Raw genomic sequence first — 20,715 nt, forward strand, 5'->3', positions numbered from 1 at the left:
TTCTGGAGAGAAGACCCACTTCTTAAATACCACTTCCCTCCGGGACTTCCAGGTAATGCCCATGAAGGTCCTGACAGCTGCAGCAGAGTCTGGGACTGAGGCTGCCCAAAACCTGACATTTGTTAGGATTCAGACAACATGATAGCCCACATTTCAGCAAAAACCCAGGAAACAACAAATCACACTCAACCTATGCTCAACTTTAGAGTGTGGGTTATCATGTTTGCCCAACAGAGCCTGTTCTCTGAACACAGCCTATGTTTCCCTCATTCATTGTAACAGAATAAGGAAAAGCATGCCTGCATTTTGTGGCACCCAAATCTTTCTTGCTCTTTCACTGTAAGAATGAATGGACAGCCTTTGTGTGGAAGAGAGATCCATGTATAAATCAGTCTATAGATCTGAATGAATTTTTGAATCTTTTGTTCTTATATACATCAGTGTAGTTTCAGGTTGCAGGTGCAAACACCAGGATTCCAATTTTGCTCTGGATGGCCTTAGGAAAGTCAGTTTCTCTCACTATTTATGTACGCTGCCTTAAGATCTTCAGAGAAACAGCATGATAAATGTGAAATAAGTATATTCTAGCTGTCAGTTATAACTTAACACGTAAGAAACTACAACCTGAATATAACCCTGTCATTCTGAAGTCAAGTTATGTAATAATCTTTAAAATATACATAAACATTATTTTTATGGATGTTATCTTAAAAGTAATTCCAGCAGAATTGAACGGGCCTTACTCCCAGGTAAATGTACATGAGGTTTGAACATTAGTCATACAATAAATTCAAATATCTAGAAAGAAAAATGTGTCAAGAAGAACATTTCACAAAAGGGAAAAATATCCAATTAAGTAATTCCACTAAAGTTAAGCTCTTTTAATTTCCATGGACTCTACCTCAACCTTTCAACTGAAATTGGATTTTAACGTGCTCAAGAGTTGCTGGATTGTGCCCCATTAATATGACGAACTGGATCCTAATGTATCATTTTGAGAAAAAGCCCTTATTGATTAATATTTTCAAATAACTGTGCTTAATATACAAGTCTCCAATGTGTCTCCATTTCTTATATTTATTTGAAGAATTACATTGAAATTTTAATGAATCTGTTTTAGGAACTTTATACTAAATACACATTGTATCATGTTCTCTGAACATAAATATTTCTTTTGTCAAGTGGGATGAATCTATACTCTTTTTCTAACTCTTTATTGCCATTCGGTGGTTTGAATCAACTATTTGTTTTAAAGCATTGTATTTTATATCTTTCATTATTCATTTTCCTCTTCTAGCCCAAAGAGAAGAGTGGCACATCAAGGAAGAATGAGGTCAAGATTACAAGATCCTCTAGTTCAGAAATGCTGGGCAACTTTGATGTTGATTCTAAAGAACTAAAGCCAGAAAACCGAAGGTCTTTAAGTAAGTTCTTGTGGTGTTTATTTAAAGAAATATTAAGTCATAGCATGATTGTTGTAATGTGATTCAGGCAGCTATCTGAGTTATTTGGAGGGCATCCAAAGCATTTGCCTAAGAAGACAAAGGGCTAAATGAGAGCACTTTTTCATGTAGTATAGTAACATGGAACCCAAAGAGAAACTTAGAGCTGGTTCAGGCAGAAGAAATATCAGCTGGCCTTGGTGCACAAATAACTGTTTATGGAAGTGGTCTGTGTGCACAAACATTGTTATTTTGGAGGGCTTGTGAGTAACATGAGCTTGTAGCTTCTTCTACATGGACAGGAAAATCAGATATATTTATGCACATGAACTGGCTGAATGAGCTCATAAAATGAATTTGACTAGGGAAGAATTTTGGATAACTGAAGTAACATAAATTGTATCCTACTGAGCCAGATCAAAACCCTCTCTAGCCCAGCATCCTGTTTCCCACAGTGAGTGACCAGATGCCTGTTGGAAGCCTACAAGTCACATGAAAGCTGCCCACTGACCAGTATTCAGAAGCATGGTGCTTTTGATCCTGGAGGTAGTATATAGCCATCAACATAACTATTCCATGCATTCGTTACATTTCCTTTTAAATTAATTTAACTGTGTGAAGAAGCACTTCATTTTGACTGTTCTGAAACTAGCCAATCAACTTCATTGGTTGATCACCAGTTCTAGTCTTATGAGAGAAGGGTAAGAAAATGATAGCCAGTTGGTCAATACAACCCACATTACTTAAATATGTTTGATATTTGGCAGGGTCATTCAGTTCACATTCTGTCGGTTGATTTAAGATACAGTGTTCTCACAAGGCTTGTAGGCATTGCAGTGGTCATTTTCAAGTCCTTTCTTGTGTCAGTGATAGGGAATGGTGGGGAAAGGGAGCAGTAATTACTCAGAAACTAGTGGGAGAGAAGTGGGCATTGGTTTTCCTTGGTTTCTCATTGGTTACAGCTCACAGAGTTTGTGAAGCATAAAGCAAAGATTCAGTCAAGCTGATATCACCCTCCCAGTCACAAACTAGGATATCAGTGATGGGAGAAACAGGAATCTTGGACCTGTTTTATAACCATGGTATAAACCAATAACAGGCACCTTGTGCATCCTGGGCATGGACAGGCACACCAGCTCCAAGCTGGGCAGGGTCTTTGAACCCTTTATGATTTTACATCATAAAATCTTTATTTGGGTTCCCCAGCTGGAAAAAGAGCACTCAAGTCCCTTAACTTTTATTAATATAACTGGTCCAATGGCTCAGATACCACAGGAGGCAGGTGCCTAAGCTTCCCCAGCATACTACACAACCAAATCTAGCTGCATCTGATATGTCCACTTATCTATTTGAACACCATTTATTCAGACACTATTGCTGACCTCGGAAAGATGGACACTTCTGGACCTAGAATACCAGGCATGTCTACATTCTGTGTCACATGGTCCCATTGAGTAACTACAGCATGACTGATAGCCTTGTTTATGGCTATGCAACTGATGTCCTCCAGTACAATCCCCCCACCCCCCCCAAAAAAAAAGATCTGTTCTCTACTCCTCTTCCAGATGATAGGGAAATATCCCAGACATCCAGGGTACACACCAAGCCCTCTGATTAGGATGAGACTAAGCAAGGCTAGATAAGAGGCCAGCCTGAATAAAAACTTTCAGATCTGTACCAGTCTTTTGTGCCTACCAGACAAGATAACTGAGAAAGCAAGTCAAATGTTATTGGCCATCTCCTGTCTGGTATGAGTCAAGCCAGTGTTTATGACACTATAGGTGTGAAAGGAAGCAGAGAGCTTGGGAAAACCACGTCCCTTGCTGGAAAAGAGGCCAGTATGGCTATGGCATGGGTGGGGCTGGTGTACATCAGGTGCTGAAGCAGTAAACGGGGACCTTCCCATTAGATTCCTGTTTGCTGTGTACCAGGATGGGTTGAGCAGAATACAACTCTCTTCTGCTGGATGTCGGAAGCCATTGCAAGAAGGCAGAAGGGGTACCTAAAATCTCTCACAATACATAATTTCTATGTTCCCCAAAAGAGTTTTAGTTTTCAGCAGGCCTAGTTGCTCTCCACTGTGGGAAACAGAATGCTGGACTACCTGGTATATGATTCCTAAAGGTACATGGTTCTTATTAAACCAGTTCAATGTACTGCACACAAACAGATGAAATCACCTATCAGATGGATAGACAACTGATTTTTATTATCACAGAGCTCTATGCAAACTACCCCCTGTGAGGAAATTGACTCCCTGAAGCAGCAAATGAACAGATACATCAGGAACGGTTTGGAAGCAAATAGCGTCAGTGAAGACCACATTGTAGGACTATTACTTTAGTACAATATAGCTGTATTAGAATAGCTGTAAAAGACACCCACCCACATTTGTTTTCTAGCAGTTTCTAACCAGAAGCAACTACAGAGTTTATATTTATTAGCAGTTAATGTAGTGGTTAGAGTATTGGGCTAGACCTGGGAGGCCCATATTCATGTCCCTACATAGCTATGAAGCTGACTAAGTCTCTTTTGGCTAGTCATTGATTCTCATCCTAACCTATCTCTTTCTGTAAGGATAAAATGGAGAGGAAGGGGAAAATGTGTGCTGCCTTGGGTTCCTTGGAGGAAATGATGAGATATAAATTTAATAAATAAATAATAGATGCAGAAATGAGCCCAGCTCTTGCACATTACAGTCTGCTCAAATCAATTTGTCCAATGCTGTGGAGGAGGTGGAGGGGGGAGTTGGTCAGATGTTGCCACCATTTCAAAGTTACCTGGTGAAAATCCTCAGAGTGTGAAAACCAGGCAAACTTGGAAAAGGAGGGAGTCATTTAAGAACTGGGGGAGAGGGGATATGCAGGGGAAGTTCCTTGATCCTGTCAAGGAATGACAGAGGAAATGAGTGGAACGACTAGGAAATAGCTGACATGCCCATCCTCTGAGCTTCAAGCAGCAGAAGCCATCCTGAGGGTGGAGTTGGAATCTTTCTGAAAGGGAGGGAAAGAAGGAATGCTTCAGTTTGGTTTCAGCTTTTCGCTTGGGCAGATGCTTCTCACATCAAAATGAGAATGTGACTTGAATTATACTCTTTTGTATAATGTATAATCTTAAGTTTTAATAAAGGGACTCTATGTCTAATCGAGTTTGCTGGAGAAGGAGGGAGAAACCACATGATAGCAGCCTATGAAGGCAACAGCTGTTCACTATACCTATGGTGATAGGTAATTTAGATATCCATAGCTGAATAAACAGGACTATCATCCTATGGACAGAATATCCCAGTGTTGCATATCCCTCTAGAAATAAAACTGAATGTTTTTATTACTGTAGCAAGCACAAGTTTTCTCTACTCTTTTGTGCCTGATGTGCACCTTACTCCTTTTCAGCTTTGGTAAAGCTCCTTTTATCATTGCTTTGTTCAACCCTAGTTAAAAATGGCTCATGGTGAACAGATACAATCCAAGGGCCTCTACCTCTTTGCCACTTTTTTGGCAGGATTCCATTAAGCTGTCTCACCATTTGTTGTTGTCTTTTATGCTTCTTGGCATCATAATTCTAGCATCTCTTCAGTAATGATTTAGAAGACAGATCAAGTTCCCACCAATGATATAAAGTTAGCATGCAACCCAGCACTTGAACTACAAAAAGTTGCGAGAAGCCCTTGTCATGCTTTAACTTTGTTTTTAAACGTAGAAACAACCCAATACGAAATTGCACTAATTTAAGCTTTGTATATGTTTAAATACTGTAGATCAAGTTGCCTTGAAATATGTATTTGGAATTTTCCTTTGGCCCCTTGAGAGTCAGTAATTATGTGGAATTAGAAAAATGTTAGCATTCGCTTACTTATTAGTAGTCAAAGCACAAACTGTATTGTCAGTTTTCTGCCTTTGGCTTTCTATGCCCTTAATGTTCACACCAGTATCGTCGCCAGAATTATCGGCAGTGAGAGCCAAAATTGCTTTAAAAAGGCATGAGAACTGGTAATGACATGTTGTTAGCAGTTAACAGGTGGTCGTTCCATTGTCCAGTTTGACTGCAGAGCACAAAGACGATATGTGCAGTATTTGCAATGAGGACATTTCAAAAGGTGTTTTAAAAATTGAAATATTCATGTTCTTGGCTACTATCTGCAAACTTAAGAACTGAAGGTGTGTGTTTTAAAAAACAGTAATATTTATATCAAATTTAAGCTGGTACAATTTGGGAAATTTAAATACTTAGGAAGATCGTGATTTTAGGAAAGAAATGCAGTTTGTAATAATATTCATGCACACACATGCCCTTGGGGTTCATTCGTTCAGTGTAATGGCTCTGGTACAGCAAACTACTAGGATACATGATTTCCATTGATGACTGTCAAAGAATGCATCCTGTTTCAGCATAGTCCACGATCCAGCAATCTTTAGACTACAAGAGCACTGGGAGTTCATTAACCGCTGCAGTTTTTGTTCACATTCCATGTGAGCATGGATCCCGGCATTGTCATAACTCATACTGTAAGCTGCACAGTTTTGCAATTTACTGGATCATGGTCAATATCTGAATGAATCTTTACAATGGAAACTACATCACCTATTATTTGTGCTTGTGTGCTTCTAAGAGTTTTGCTTACAACTGAAAAGCAGTCTTCAAGGCTGGCATTGGGAATGGAAGTGCAGCCAGGCATGGGGGCTGTGGGGATGGAAGGTATTTAATCATATTACTGTTTGCTGTTTGCTAAAGATCACACTTGCACAAGTGTGTTCCTCATATTTATTCCCACACAGGTGGAAAAGCAGTTGGGGGTGGTGGAGCAATTGTGAGACAACAAACAAGATGGAGTGAAAAAACTCAGCACTCTTCACTCCCCACACTGCTGTTCTCCTACCAAAGGTTGCCTCTAAGGCTGTTTTTCAGTTACAGAAAAGAAAATACTGACAGCAGAAAGAAATACACATATGTGGGTAATGTGTAGTTTGGCCTTAATATCCTCTTAGTCTGGCATGTTTACCTTTTGTTTAGAAAATGTAAATACATTGCTTAAGGACATGGCTAGATTCCACAGTCTTTTGTTAACTGCAGTGTATCTAGTGTAAGTCTACTTCTGGACTGAAAAAATGAAATAATATTTTGTAATCACTAGCCAAGTCCCTTCTACATATGCATATTTATATGAGGTCTGACCTATATGTTTATCCTATGATGACTGCAAATGCCAGTGAACATTTGATTGTATGAAACAGCTGTTCTGGCTTAGCTTCATGCTTGCTTTCTTACAGTCAACCTCAGTGATATCTTAAATGCACCACTGCATCTAGTCCTCCACGCTGCCCACTCTCTTTCAGCCCCCTGAAATAACAGCCATGAGGAAGGGTTCATGATGTGATCTGCAGAGGATAGAGAGTAGTTAAGAGTCAGGGGGAGGTTAATTCTCCCATGCTTGGGAGTCTCCTGAGTCCCAATCGTCATTCAGCCTCTGCAGTTATTTAAATGAACATGAGAGCCTCACTAAATGCAATCACACCTTTCACATACTATCTAATTTGTCCATTGTTGTATGAATGCAGTGCCTGACAATAGGCCAGCTTCCCAAATAGTGATTATTTTACTGTAACTGCAATTATTCTGATATTCAGAAGTCATAGACTATTATTGTTTCCTTACAAGCAAATTCAATTTACCAGTATTTGGTGGTATTCAGTGGCCACTGCACTTTGAGCAAAATAGATTGCGGTTCCTTCACAAAAGCATGGTAGAATGATAATTTATCAGGCACTGGACCTTTTTAGAGAACCTAATCTGACAGAGAGTCTACAGAATAGCAAAAGAGAAAGCCACACACAGAAGGAAGTAAATTAATCTCCTGGATCAACTTTTAATTTAACATTAATGTAAATGTGATTCTGGGAACTTGGGAGGTGGTGTTTCTTCACAAACTGGATTGCTTGGATTGCCTACTGTCAGGAACTGCTGACACCCAAACTGTTTTTGCTTTTATATATGGCTACCCCATATGGTGAGCTATTGAGCCACATGCTGAAGGCTCTGCATAAGCAACTTAGTATCCTCAGGCCCTGAACTGATGGTTGGATTTCTTAGGACTAGAAGGACTTTCTATTTCAGGTTAAGTTGCCCTTCCAAATTCTGGCTTCCCAGATGATTTGGCCTCCAATACCATGTTCCCATACTGTTGGCTAGGGTTTATGGGAATTGTAGTTCCAAATAAGCAGAGAGTCACTAGCTGCCTTTCTCTGTGGTAAGTAAAAGGTGTTCCTGAACTCTGCTGTGTTCCTGGACCTTTTGATTTGCCCTCAGTCCCTACTCTTGGATTGTTTCTTGATCCTGCCACCTGGCTTATCCTTTGGGTCTTTAGCCTTAGCTCTTGGTTCCTGGCTCACTAAAGATTGCTTTCCATGACCTAGCCCAGATATCTCCTTGGATCCAGTTTAGATTGGACGAGGAAAAGGATGGGTAGGTCTGTCTCAGTCTCTTTTTTGGTTTGTTTTTTTGTTTGTTTTGTTTTTTGGGGTCAAGTACATTTGATCCTGTTTCTGTGTGCATTTCTGTTGTTGTTGGAACATCCCACTTCCCCTTCACAAAACACCCCCAGAAATTTGTGCTCTAGTGCAGATTTTGCAATGTATGTATTAATGCACACATGCTTGCATACATTTTTAAATGGACATGTTTTCCAAGTACTTTACATTGCTAAACTGTTGTTCCATGCACACTTTTCTTAAATATATGCATTCTATGTGCCCTTTCCCCTAGTATGCACAGTTAGTGTTCATTTTTCCCAATATTTGCTATATCACAAAGCATGCAAAAATGCAGATGTGAGAACATAGCTCTTTCTTAGCTTTCTGAAAGTCCTGGAGGGGCAAACTAGATAAATCCAGGCAAAAAAAAATCTTGATGATGTGAATTTCTCACCCATCCTTATATTGGACCCAGATGTCCTCTGGTGTCTGGGTTAATCAAAATGAGATCTGTTCCACCACTCTGAGAGTGTTTAGCCCTTAAAGATGACCTACAATGTTTATAAATAGAAATACAACAAATTTAAATTTGACCCATTACTTCCCTTTCCCAAATGTACAGGGTAATGAGGGTTCTGTTTTCATAGGTTTCATGCTCAAGATATTGCCATAAACATATGTGGCATTCTAAGGAAGCACAGAAGCTGTATTTTCCAAGGCTCCAAGAGAATCTGAACTCTGCTGTGAATGTTTGCGGTGATATCTGGAATGTGGAGTCTGAAGCCTCCACAATAATGGGGAATTGGGGGATGCCACTCCAGAAAGTGTTGGAAAGAGGACTGTTGGTGATATGGTCTAGGAAAGGGGCACCAGCAGGGAGCACTGTAGCTCTAATTAACAGTCAATTTAATTATGGAATAATTTCATACTTCCACATTATTCTGGTTGGGTTGGAGCAATTTCAATTTGGGCCAGGGAATTCACACATCAGAGTTCATAAACAACTCCCACTGACTTAATTGGAACTCCATTTGAAGTTTTCAGTTTCCAGTTAACATTACAACTTTAGAAAGGAAGGCTTTTTTCTGATGGACTGCATAGATATGTGGTTCTGCATACTTGGATCCGTTCTGCCTCTTTTAGAAATGACTACTTATGGACTATAAAGGAATTAAGCCTAAATGTATTCTCTGTGTTGAGGGCATGCTATGGATATATCCTCCACACACCCACCCACCCACACACACACACACACACACACAAACACAGACTTACTTTTTCCAAATGAAACAAATGGCTTCTCAGTAGGAAGAGTGCCCTTTGGCTACTGTATTAATCTGAGAGCCATTCTTGTCAAAATGCACAGACACAAGCCTGGTAATGAAATGCATTCCAAAAGCAGTATATTTCCAACCTGTTCTCCATCATTTCCTTATGGCCTCACGTTTACTCAGTTCTTTCCTCCTCTTATTAATATTTTAAGGGTTCCTTGAAAGTTCCTGGAATTCTATTTTTATTCCAAAAGAAACAATAATAAATACAAATGCATGGCAACTGCTTCCTTATGCATTGAAACAACCATCTGAACAAACTGTAAGTTCTGAATAATCCAATATGTTTGACTTTTTACTCTTTCTCATGTATATCTGGAGGACAGATTCCTGTATTACTGCTTTTTTCTGGTGGTTGCTCCCTCATAATGGAAACATATACTTTGTATGAAGGTATCATGTTATTTGCTCATTTTAAGCATTTCTATCCTGATCTTCAGCCAGAGCAACATCTACACCATCAGTAAAATCAAGACAGTCCCTTTCTGCAGGCCTGTAATCTAAAAGAAACAACACAAAATGGTAAAAGATGGTGAGGGAAGTAGAGGAAAAACTTAACTCAGAAGCAGTGGTTCTTGACCTGATCAGCTGGAATGGAAACTGGAATGGGGTTTCAGTGGAACTGATGAGGAAAGATAGAACTGTAGAAGTATCCAAGTTAACCGTTCTTCAAAAATTACTGTCATGCAAGACACAAGAAAACTGCAGTACTGTGGTAAGATATAAATCAGGCCTTGGTGTTACCACACTGGACCATGAGATACTAGATAGGTGCAGCCATGCTTCATATCTTTGTCCTGTAATTTTTCCATATGTTCAAAGCAGAAATAGAAATAGCTTGAGGAGACTTGGTGATTATATAATTGTGCAACCACCAATGACTGACTACACCTCAGCAGGGAGTCCCCTGCCAACCACTACTCACCCCTACCCACAACCTCTGGTTTCTCCTTAATTTTTTCCCACACACATGACCTCTCCATGCAAGAGACCCAGTGACTGAGAAAGTAAACAGTAAGCAGTAGTTCATATTCTTCCACCTCCCAGCTATTCCTCTTATATCTGCAAGTGGAAAGACTAGACATCGTAACAATATTATATGAACTGCTAGATTCTGTGAATGGTGTGCACTTCCTGAGAGGAGCCAGGAAGTAGTTGAGGCCAATCATCCACTGCTTCTGGCCCAAGGAGAGAGAGGCCATGGCCTGCACAAGCTTGTAGAGGGGTCTCTGTTTATATAAAATGTAGAGGTTTCTTTGTCAATCAGATTCTTTTTGGTTCTGTGGGCTGCAAGCCACCATCTTTGAAACCTCAACAGAAGAATAAACTGTGACTAGAAAGAGAAACTGAGAAAAAAGAAAGAATGTATAATGAAGGACCTGAAACCACATTCACCCTGAAAACTCAGAAGATAGTCCAGGCATGGAAAACCTGGAAAGAAGAATTTAAACTGTATATAGGTTTTGCAATGGCATATAAAGAGCATTCCGTAAAATGAAACAAAAGTGAAAAAAGAGTAAGTTGTTTTAATGCCCACTACAGCCCAAGAAAGAATGAAACAATGAAAATACACAGCTTCTTTGAATAGAACCAAGCAGGAGAGAAAGCCATTGAGGTAGATGCTGCTAGTTTAGAAATGTTAGCAGCCAGCTGCAATTTTGGAGATATCAAATACTCCTTTGTAAGGAACTGGATAGTGTGTGGAAGACATGACAACAAGCACATGAGAGATTGCCGAGGGAAGCAGACCTGACCTTAAAGCAAAGCTTGGAGATTTTCAGAGCACTTGTCCAAAGTCAGGATTAGAATGCTGGAAAGATAGACAGTGGAACCTGTCCATATAATATGGAAAGAGGAGAGGGAGAAACTGGATGTAAGGACAACAGTGAGCACCACAGAGCAAACCAAGTACTGTGGGAAGAAACAGACAAAACAAAGAGAGAGCTTCCCAGCTCATGGCAAGAAAAGTCACTGCTGTGACTTTGGCAGCAGATGCTTCCCAGGACATCACCCAGGCAAAGCTTCCCATTTTCAGTACAGAAAAGTACAGAATTGTGTACATCCAAAGTTGCACAAGTCAAACTAAAATAATATTTAAAAATACCAAAAATGTGCACACATGGGGTGCAAATTTAGATAAAATAAGTTTTTTTCCCATGAGAATTCTTCCATGGGTACTTTAGAGTGACTATCACCGACAGCTCCCAGGAAAGATCACCAAGAGCGGCAAGCTTTTTTGGGGGGAGGAGAGGGGGTCCTTCCAACTACGTTTCTTGTCACTTCCCTTTGATTTCAGTGGGATCAGTCACCCAGGTTTGGATGCAAGACAACTCATTGTGGGTTGAACAACCCTAAAACAGCCCATGGGCCCTCAGGGTGCCTTACTGGCATAGCACAACCTATCATGGCTAATTACCCATGGTGCATGGTGATAACAACTGGCACCACAGTCCCATTGACATGGTATTGCTTTATCCCTCAGGCACATGGTTGCATAAAATTGTTTACATTATCTTATTGGCATTTCCAGAAAAGTGTTTACTCATTGATTTCGTAGCCACAGAATGACCTGGGTTGTCATATTCTTTGAACCTAGTGAGCCCAATATTCCATTAGGAGAAACTAATCCACTTTTAAGAATATATAATAATACCACCCCAAACTCAGTAGAAAATTCAAAGACAAACAAGAAATGCCAAATTTCTAACATAAGGTCAAGCAAGTCATACAAAACAAGGCTGTGGTTGTAGTTGACCAAGGAAAGGTCCACTGTCTTGAGATGATCAAGTCTATGAAACTGATAAAGGTACTGCCGATAGAAATTCAGACAAAGCTGGAAGCTAGCATCAGGGAAGTATTCAAAGGAAAACCAGGGATATGTTCATAGGCAATGGACAATGAGATGGATTGTTTAAACTGGAAAGTGATATAACTTTGAAACCACTTAAATATCCCAAGCAATAATAGTAGGTTTAATACAGCCTCTGAAAGAATTATGAAGTCTGCAGTGGTGGGGAATTATTCCACTAGTACAGAAAAGTACAGACTGGATAAGAAGTCTGGTGATGATCCAAAAACCATCAGGGAAACTCAGAATATGCACAGATCCAAAGCCCTTTAATAAAGAGAAGTCATTTCCATTGCCCACTATTGAAGATATATTGCCAGATCTGTCAAAAGCAAGACTATTCTCCATCTGTGATGTCAAAAGTGGATTTTGGCATATTGAGCTGGATGAAGAATCCAGTTATTTGACAACATTTTTGACACCCTTTAGGAGATATCACTGGCTGGGAATGCCAATGGGCATCAGTCCTGCCCTAAAGGTATTTCAAAATTGGTTGAAACAATCCTTGGAGGGTCTGGAAGGAATTTGGGCAATACCTGATGAAGTGTTCATAATGGGAGAGGGTGAAGATATACAGGAAGTACAGCAGAACCATGATCATAAACTAATAGTGTTTCTGGAAAGATGCAAAAAAGGAATATCAAAATGGACAGGGGAAAACAAAGACTGAGGGTCATTGTTTGAACAACAGAATCAGCTGGTCTAGCCAGACATGATGGATTAGCATTGGATTTTGGCCAGAGACTCCACTCTGTCAGGGAGAAGCTATGCCCACTCACACTCTTGGCACAGCACTTACCTCGGTGCACTCGGATAATCCAATATGGAAGAGGTCTATCCACTTTATAGCCCTGAAGGAGGAATAACCTCTTGCAAGGGAGTATAACACTGTCCTTGGACCCCGACCCCCACCCGCTCCAACTTGAAACTGTATTCACTTCTAAGCTATGTGCTGGTAGAGAATTCTGCCAGCTAGTGACTGAAGTTGGTAATGCAGTTTGCAACATAAAGACATATTTAAATTAATTAAAATCAAAGAATGTGCTTTAAAAACAAAATAGCCTTTATGTGTACACCCCTAGTATGCATTCAGCATGCATGCCTAGTTTCACTGTCTAGAGGTGTGGTGCTAACAGATGAACAAACATACACTCTCTGCTGTTATTGTTATTGTAGCTTTTGAAATTGGCTTAGTCAAAGGAGCAGCAACCCTGTCCACACATACACACTGATTAATCAGGGTGAGATGGGGATATTATCCTTTTCCTTATTTGCAACAGAGAAATTTGAACTTCATTGACAGATTGCTAATTTCGTTACAAGCTATATAGGAATGCTAGCTTTGCAACTTGTATATTGTATGTGTGTTTGTTTGCATGTGTTTGCATACATTTTCCATTAATTTGCATTCAGAAAATGTATTTACATAAGAACAATGATGATGGGACTGTAGAATAATAAAATGCTGGAACTGGGCTACTTTTTACTAGTATTCCTTTACATAACACTACATATCATATTACCATTCTTTGATGTATTCTTAAGGAATAAATAGGATTCTGTTTGTGTACTAATACTTTTTTTAAAAAGGCTGTAAGTAAATTGAAGGGAGAAATAAACTATGCATGAACGTTCTATTAGAATATAGACTTTGTGATTGTAATGTTACTTTTTCCTAGCTGTGCTTGCTTTGCTCTGATTTTATTTTAACCTCGATATATAACTTTGCTTTAAAATAGCCATTTGCTATAGTTTATAATATGCATTCATCATTGGTTCATAGTGGAATTTTAAAAGACACCAAGTTTCATGCTAATATTGATTTGAAAAATGTTTCTTTAGAAAACTCCAGCAGCATGAATATCTAAATGGAAAATTACTCAGCTGAAAGGGAGGAGAGAGAACTTCATAGATAAGCACCCTGATTCAGCAGGGGTGATATGCACGTAGAAAGTGATCTCCATGTATGAATCATGCATCCATGCAAAACAGCACAGAAGGAAATAAAAATGCTACATTCAACTTCTGAGGCAGTGTATAAACTGTCCAGTATCCTTAGGCATGCTGAAATGTACTGTTTTGAAAATAACTTAGACTCTGGAGATGGGGCGGGGGAGGATATTCACCTACTGGAAGATTGTGTCCTCTGCATGAGTTCCCCTTAGGCTCAGCCTGGGGTAGGTTAGCCATGTGTTCTGTTTCACATAGAGACAGTTCTGTGTGTGAAGGTGTCCTCTGTTTCAGAGCCTTGCTGGTCTAAGGCTAGTTGAGGATAACAATCATAAGAAGGGAGAGCTAGACTTGAAGTTGACCATCAATAGTTGGACAGCAAACTAAGCAGCCATGCCTATCTCTGCTTCTCATGAGATGAACTGTATTTTTATTTAACATACGGTTAATATTTCTAAATCTGCATCTGCACATATAAATCAGCAAATACAAATGTTATCCAAGAGCATGTCTTCTTTGTCCTGTCTGACCTTTTCTGCCAAGAACCCTTCCCTTTAATCCAACTTTAGGGGAATACAAGGGCTACTTTTGCAATATTAATCATGCAATGTTGCATGTGGAAAATGTTTTCGTGGGAAATATCCTTTCAGCCCAATGTCCAAATATAAAAGAGTAGCTTATTTGCAAGGAGACAAAAAGAGAAAGCCCACAGTAAAAAAGAAGCCAAATAAAATCAAGTCAGTTGAATTTAATAGAACATTTCAATTGCTTGAATAGACCCTTGAGTTTCAGAGCATGTACAGCATTCTTTTTAGACAAAAGTTTCTCTTTGAACTCACAATTCAATGTCTTTATATATGAACTGAAGATGTACTGGCAGTCCTGGGTTACAAATAAATTCCGTTCCTGAAAAAATGAAAATTCATCTGTAAGTCATATTTATATGCTAGTTGGATCATGTGTAGTCAGGCCTCCAAATTGGTGTTCAGCAATTCAAGTGTTTTTTGCAAAGTATTCACCTGAGCAAGGGGGACTGTGTGGCGAGCCCTCTGGTGTGTTCCCTTGCAGCAAAACGGTTGTTCATCTCTGCTGCAGCCATGTCATCACACATGCAATTATTTATTAATTTGATTTATAGCCCACCTTTTTTTTTCCTTTTTAAAGAACTCCACATGGCTTACACCATTCTCCTGCACTCAACCTCACCTCCATAACAACAACCCTGTTGAGAATCTGCAACTGGCCCAAAGTTACCCACTTGGCTCCATGGCTGTGCGAGGACTAGAACCTCTATCACCAGAGTCCCAGGCTCACACTTTTAACCACTACACCCCACTGGCTCACCACACGTGCCCAAGAGGAGTGCTTCATGAAGAGTGGGACTGGACTCCCATGCTACAGAATCAGGGGTTTCTAATAGGCTACTCTGTCTGGATTCCTCTGAGGATTATTAGCCCTGTAAATGCTAACTATATCAGACATCTGTTTGACAGGTATAGGCAACCAACTGCATGTGGCCCCTTGATGACCCCTCAGACTCTGTATTTCAAAGCTGTTACAGTATGATGGTACCCATCTGCTTAATCTGAGAAATACAGTCAATATAGGTCACACTGGTACTCTCTCCCATGCCAGTTGATTATTTCTCTGCAATTTTTATTTCATAACATTATGAATTATCATTGTGTGACAGCAAACAATATTTTTTTCTTTTCGTGGTACTTTTTGAGAGTGCTTGTTTTGAACAAGAATATTTTTGTGTAGCATCTATATAAAAGGTTGTCAGAGAAAACCATTTGTTCCCTTCATTTTCATTAGACCTTCTGTATTTAATGTATTTAATAAAAGTATATAATTAATTAGAGTCCATTAGACAGTAATCATTCTTTGGACAGGGTCATTACTTTTTTCCTTTACTGACTTAGAACAGCAGACTTCTTACAGAAAAATGAGAAGTGAACTGACATTGGTCTTTACACTTGGATAAAAGTAAACATTTTCCTGTACATTTATTATTATTATTATTATTATTATTATTATTATTATTATTGATATTTTATGCCACTTTTTACTTCCATACACATGTGTGTGTACATGCACATACATTCTCTTTCTCTCTCAAGAGAGAGATAGCGAGAGAGAGAGATTCCCAAAACAGTTCACAGAATAAATTCATGATCAGTGAATAAAATAGTAATAAAATAATAAAATCCCATTAAAAGAAGCAGGAGTAGCTGCAGTCAGGAAAAGGCTATCTGGGTTGGGTTTTCACCCATACACTTCATACTATTATATGGGTGACATTAGTACATAATACTTTACTAATTATTTAAGATCAGATTTCTTGGTCAGTTCCATAGGATACAATCTTTCCCTAGAGTACACACAGACTCTTCTCTATAGGTCCAAGATTGTTTCCTCTTCCTTTCACCACAACCACACTCAGCACTCTGTGCCAAAGGAGTGAATGTTAGCTCTGTGATGGAACAGGACCTGATCAGCAACATGGGAGCTGTGCACAGGCCTCCTATTTCCCGGGCTGCCCTCGTAGACTGTGCATGCAGCCCCAGCCACCATTACTGGCGGCCAGTCTCCATCCCTGCTCTCCGCTGTCAGTGGCATGCGAAGAAAGGAGGTGCAGTGAGCAGGCACATCAGCCGCCATTCCAAGTGCTCAGCCTCCTTCCTGGATTGCTGCCACTGCTGGCAGCATGTGGCAAAAAGGAGCGCACTGAGCGAGTGCACCAGCCTCCATTCCTGGTGGCCAACCAGGGCACTGCTTGTGCAACACATGGGCCTCAGTTCCTGGTGGAGCCCCACGAACCTCAGGCGTGCTCACCAGGGACTTGGATTCTGGGTTGCTGCAAAGTGGATTCTCTGCATAGTATCACTGAGTTTGGGTGGATAAGACCTCGCTGATTCATTTTCTTCTATACACTTGTGGTACAGAAAAAGAAAGATTAAATTAGTCCCTGAACTTTAATTCTTACTTATTATTAATGTTTATGCATAACAATCTATTTATTATCATGTGTGTGTGTGTGACATAATAATGCAGAAAGGATAATTTTATATTACCTAGTTTAAGTCGGAATAACAGTGATACTAACTACTATAGTGAATATCAATTAGAAATCTTTGCTATAGATTGCTATCTCTTTTCTACCTCCTTTCCTGTAACCACCTCTCATCTTTGCCTTTGAAACCCATTGGTTTAAACTGGGTTCTTGTTTCAGTTCCTTAATCTCCTTTCATAAATCGTGTTCAAGTGCTGGAATAATTTGCACATCATTTAAGAATATTTACTTTGAAGCATTCACCTCAAGCCTTTTTTGTATATCCTTTCTCCCTAAAGATTTGTAGTATTTGTTTTGTTCTCTGAGGTATAAAAGACCTGGGTAAACTTTATTCCTGTTGTTTCAAGATTAGTGAAATAAAATGCATATTTATTCAACTGGGAGCGAAAGAAGCTTTAGTAAAGACGATCATACATATAACCCTAGGGAATGATATAATACAAAATGCCTGCCTTAAAATCTCTTTAGACTTGTTCAAAACTGTATTGAATGACTTAAGTTCAAAAAAAAAAAAATAAAAGACCCACAAATGCATTCTCTATAAACATTTTTATCTTTGTTGTGAAGGAGAGAGCTGTATATTTTGGTTAATAAAAATGAACTCAATATTGGTGAAATGTGTGTAGCAAACTATATAAAGGGATATTGCAAACAATCTTTGGGCCCACTAAACTAAAATATTCATCAGTAACTGGGACTGCTTTTGCAGTGTTTCAGGCTTAAATATCTATTAAAATTATTTAGTTACAGCTATAATCTTGTAAATAGAATTTTCTTTTTTGCTTTCAACAAACTGTCTTTATGTCCATTGAACGAAGATCTATGCTATTTTCTATACGAATCACTAGGCTGGAATATTCTCTATCCATATCAAACAGCACATATGCAGATTTTTTAATATTGTTAAGAACTAAAGTTTATGTTTATGCATACATTGTATTAATTGCCAGCATGTTTTAAAGCTATGCACATTGGATATGCCTTTGCTCACATTTATACATTGGCAACTTAACCTTTTTGCCTCTCTGTTAGCTCATTGATGAAATCTTGGTTGTAACCTCCTTCAAGCAGGAGGCTTCTTTTGGGGGACATTGCCCTATTTTTCTACCCATAACACTCATAAAGCACTGAAATCCAGTGTGGTGTAGTGGTTAGTGTTGGACTAGGACTGGGGAGAGCCCTCTAGAGAGCTCAACCATAAGCCACCACTCATGTAAAGAGTGTTGAGCCAAACCAGAACCTTCTCCCCACTCCTTCCCTTACATTCACCTTGCATGTTCATCATCCACCTGATCGTGAGATATATGTAAGCCCTTTGGGAACTAGGTCACTCATCTCTCCTGATGCTTCCTCATGGGTCAGGGCATCACAACAGTTTACCCTCCGCTCCTGGATCCTATCCTATTTCTTCCAAAACATGTGCTCTCACAGTCAGCCTGGAGAACTGTGGGCAGTAACCTTAATGGAGCTCAAAGGCTCCTGTCTCCCTTTGATCCTCCTGCCCTTTCATCTCATCACCACCTCCTTGATGTCTTCTTCAGAATCTGGTAACACAAACCCATGGAAAGTCAACAAAGAATGAATACCTGGCCCACTCGCCACAGTCAATTACGTCCAAGAATCTTATGTTTCATGCAATAGACTGATTCCATAGGACTATGTTACTGTTGTTATTATGAGGAATAAACATATGTTGAGAGATGCAGCACCTCTCACAGGAATGCAGCCCATAAGCACCCACTTTTCACTTGCATTTCTGGACAAGGGATAAACGGGATACTTACTCCCTCCACTAGAATGCTCAGAAACAAATCTAACAAATTGCTCCTCAACCTGCTAGAATGTTATTTACAGCTTCAATACTATTCAGCACGCTAAGGTGATATCAAGTTGAACAGAAAGCTCATGAAATGTCATATATTAAATGTGATGGTGAATTTCTTTGTGTGCAGTTGTTGCCAATTGCCTTTCCTGTTCTTTGAAGCCATTGTCATTTGTCTCCATTCTGCTCAGCCTCTTATTATGAAAATGAATATTCCTCAACTAGAGGTTTGTAGACAGCAAAACTGACCCCCAGTTGGATTATATACAGAGGATTCTCTTCCTATCTATCCTCCCCTTGGCTATTTATAGCTAATCCAGATGCTGGTCTCCTGGTAGTTTGGAAGTAATGGGATTGAGAGAAAAAGCAAAGGCTGGGGTGAGAGGATAGGAATGGGTTATAAAGGGGTTTATTGCTCTAAATGGGGAGCTTCTGGTTCTCAATTTCTGATTCAGTGCTGAGTACTTATTGGCTAGGCATACCTTTTTTTCCTGATGGGGAAATCATTTAGATGTTTATACCTTCCAGGTTGGTGCTTGCATTTCATTTAAATGATGGTCCTCCAATCCAAAACATTTGAAGAGGAGCTTAACGGATGGAAGCACATTACTGTCTTTTGGATTGGGTGTATTAACACTTTAAAAATAAATGTGCTTCCCCAGGATCTCCTATTTGTTCCACCAGCTGCTTGCTGACATGCCAGAGAAACCGTTTAAGGGCAGGCATGTTGAAGAAGCCTATATACTGAAGGCTGCTTACAAAAAGCACACCAACTTTTGCTGAGCTGCAACATTTGCTTTTTCCTTCCTTCCTGTGCACATGAGGTTGTCTATGAACCAGTGGAATCATCCACATTTGGGAAACTATAAAAATGCCCATTGTCCACGATCAAAATACAAGTTTACAAGTTTTCAAAATGATGATTAATCTGGGGCACTGGGCTGTAAACTATCAAACCAATTGTACACATATGAGTTGGGAATAAGTAGCAGAAATGACTGAGCAAACAGTAGCAGCCTGGAAAATGATCTGTACAGGTTAGAATAGTTATGAGCTATAGAGGAGCTAAGGGCAAAATGCTGCTCATTAACCATGTAGCAAAATGCCAGAGATAGGAAGCAATAGTATTGCTCTGACCAGTTTTGCTGAGGGCTTAACTCAATTACTGCATCCAATTTTTGTTGCTGCTTTGTAAACAAGATATAGCCTTATTGTTGTCAAAGTGAGGGTATGGGCAGACCAGGAAGTTTCCACCTTCTTTCTTCACTTTTCCTATATGAAGACTGAATATACATGACATGATAACTCATCATAGGTTGCTAACTTGAACCTGAACTGGATGTTGTTGTTTTTAGTTGCAAAGTCGTGTCCGACCCATCGCGACCCCATGGACAACATTCCTCCAGGCCTTCCTGTCCTCCACCATCTCCCGGAGTCCACCCGAGCTCACACCAACTGCTTCAGTGACTCCATCTAGCCACCTCATCCTCTGCCGGGCCCTTCTTCTTTTTATTTATTTATTTATTAAAACATTTTTATGCCGCCCCATTCGCCGAAGCCTCGGGGCAGCTTACAACAATAAATTAAAAGTAATTATAATATAAATAACAATAATTATAAACATTAAATTAAAAATACAAAAATACAGTATAAAATAAGCCGGCCTGGCCAAATAAAATCCAATAATATTAACAGTTAAAATGTCGCTTGAATAAAAAGGTCTTTGCCTGGCGCCGAAAAACAAATAACGACGGCGCCAGGCGGACCTCTCTGGGGAGC

General features: G+C 39.6%; 1 protein-coding gene across 2 annotated transcripts in view; it reads left to right on the forward strand.

Moving 5' to 3' along the window:
• The window catches only part of ARHGAP15 (Rho GTPase activating protein 15), a 438,685-nt gene that overhangs the window by 217,477 nt on the left and 200,493 nt on the right, over positions 1-20,715 (forward strand). For both annotated transcript variants that reach the window (XM_044438196.1, XM_044438195.1), the window contains exon 8: positions 1,298-1,424. In XM_044438196.1, the coding sequence (XP_044294131.1) occupies positions 1,298-1,424 (127 nt within the window). The remainder of the gene's footprint in view (positions 1-1,297; positions 1,425-20,715) is intronic.

This window comes from Varanus komodoensis, unplaced genomic scaffold, assembly GCF_004798865.1.
Source record: "Varanus komodoensis strain SLA01 unplaced genomic scaffold, ASM479886v1 scaffold32, whole genome shotgun sequence".
Classification (NCBI taxonomy): Eukaryota; Metazoa; Chordata; class Lepidosauria; order Squamata; family Varanidae; genus Varanus; species Varanus komodoensis.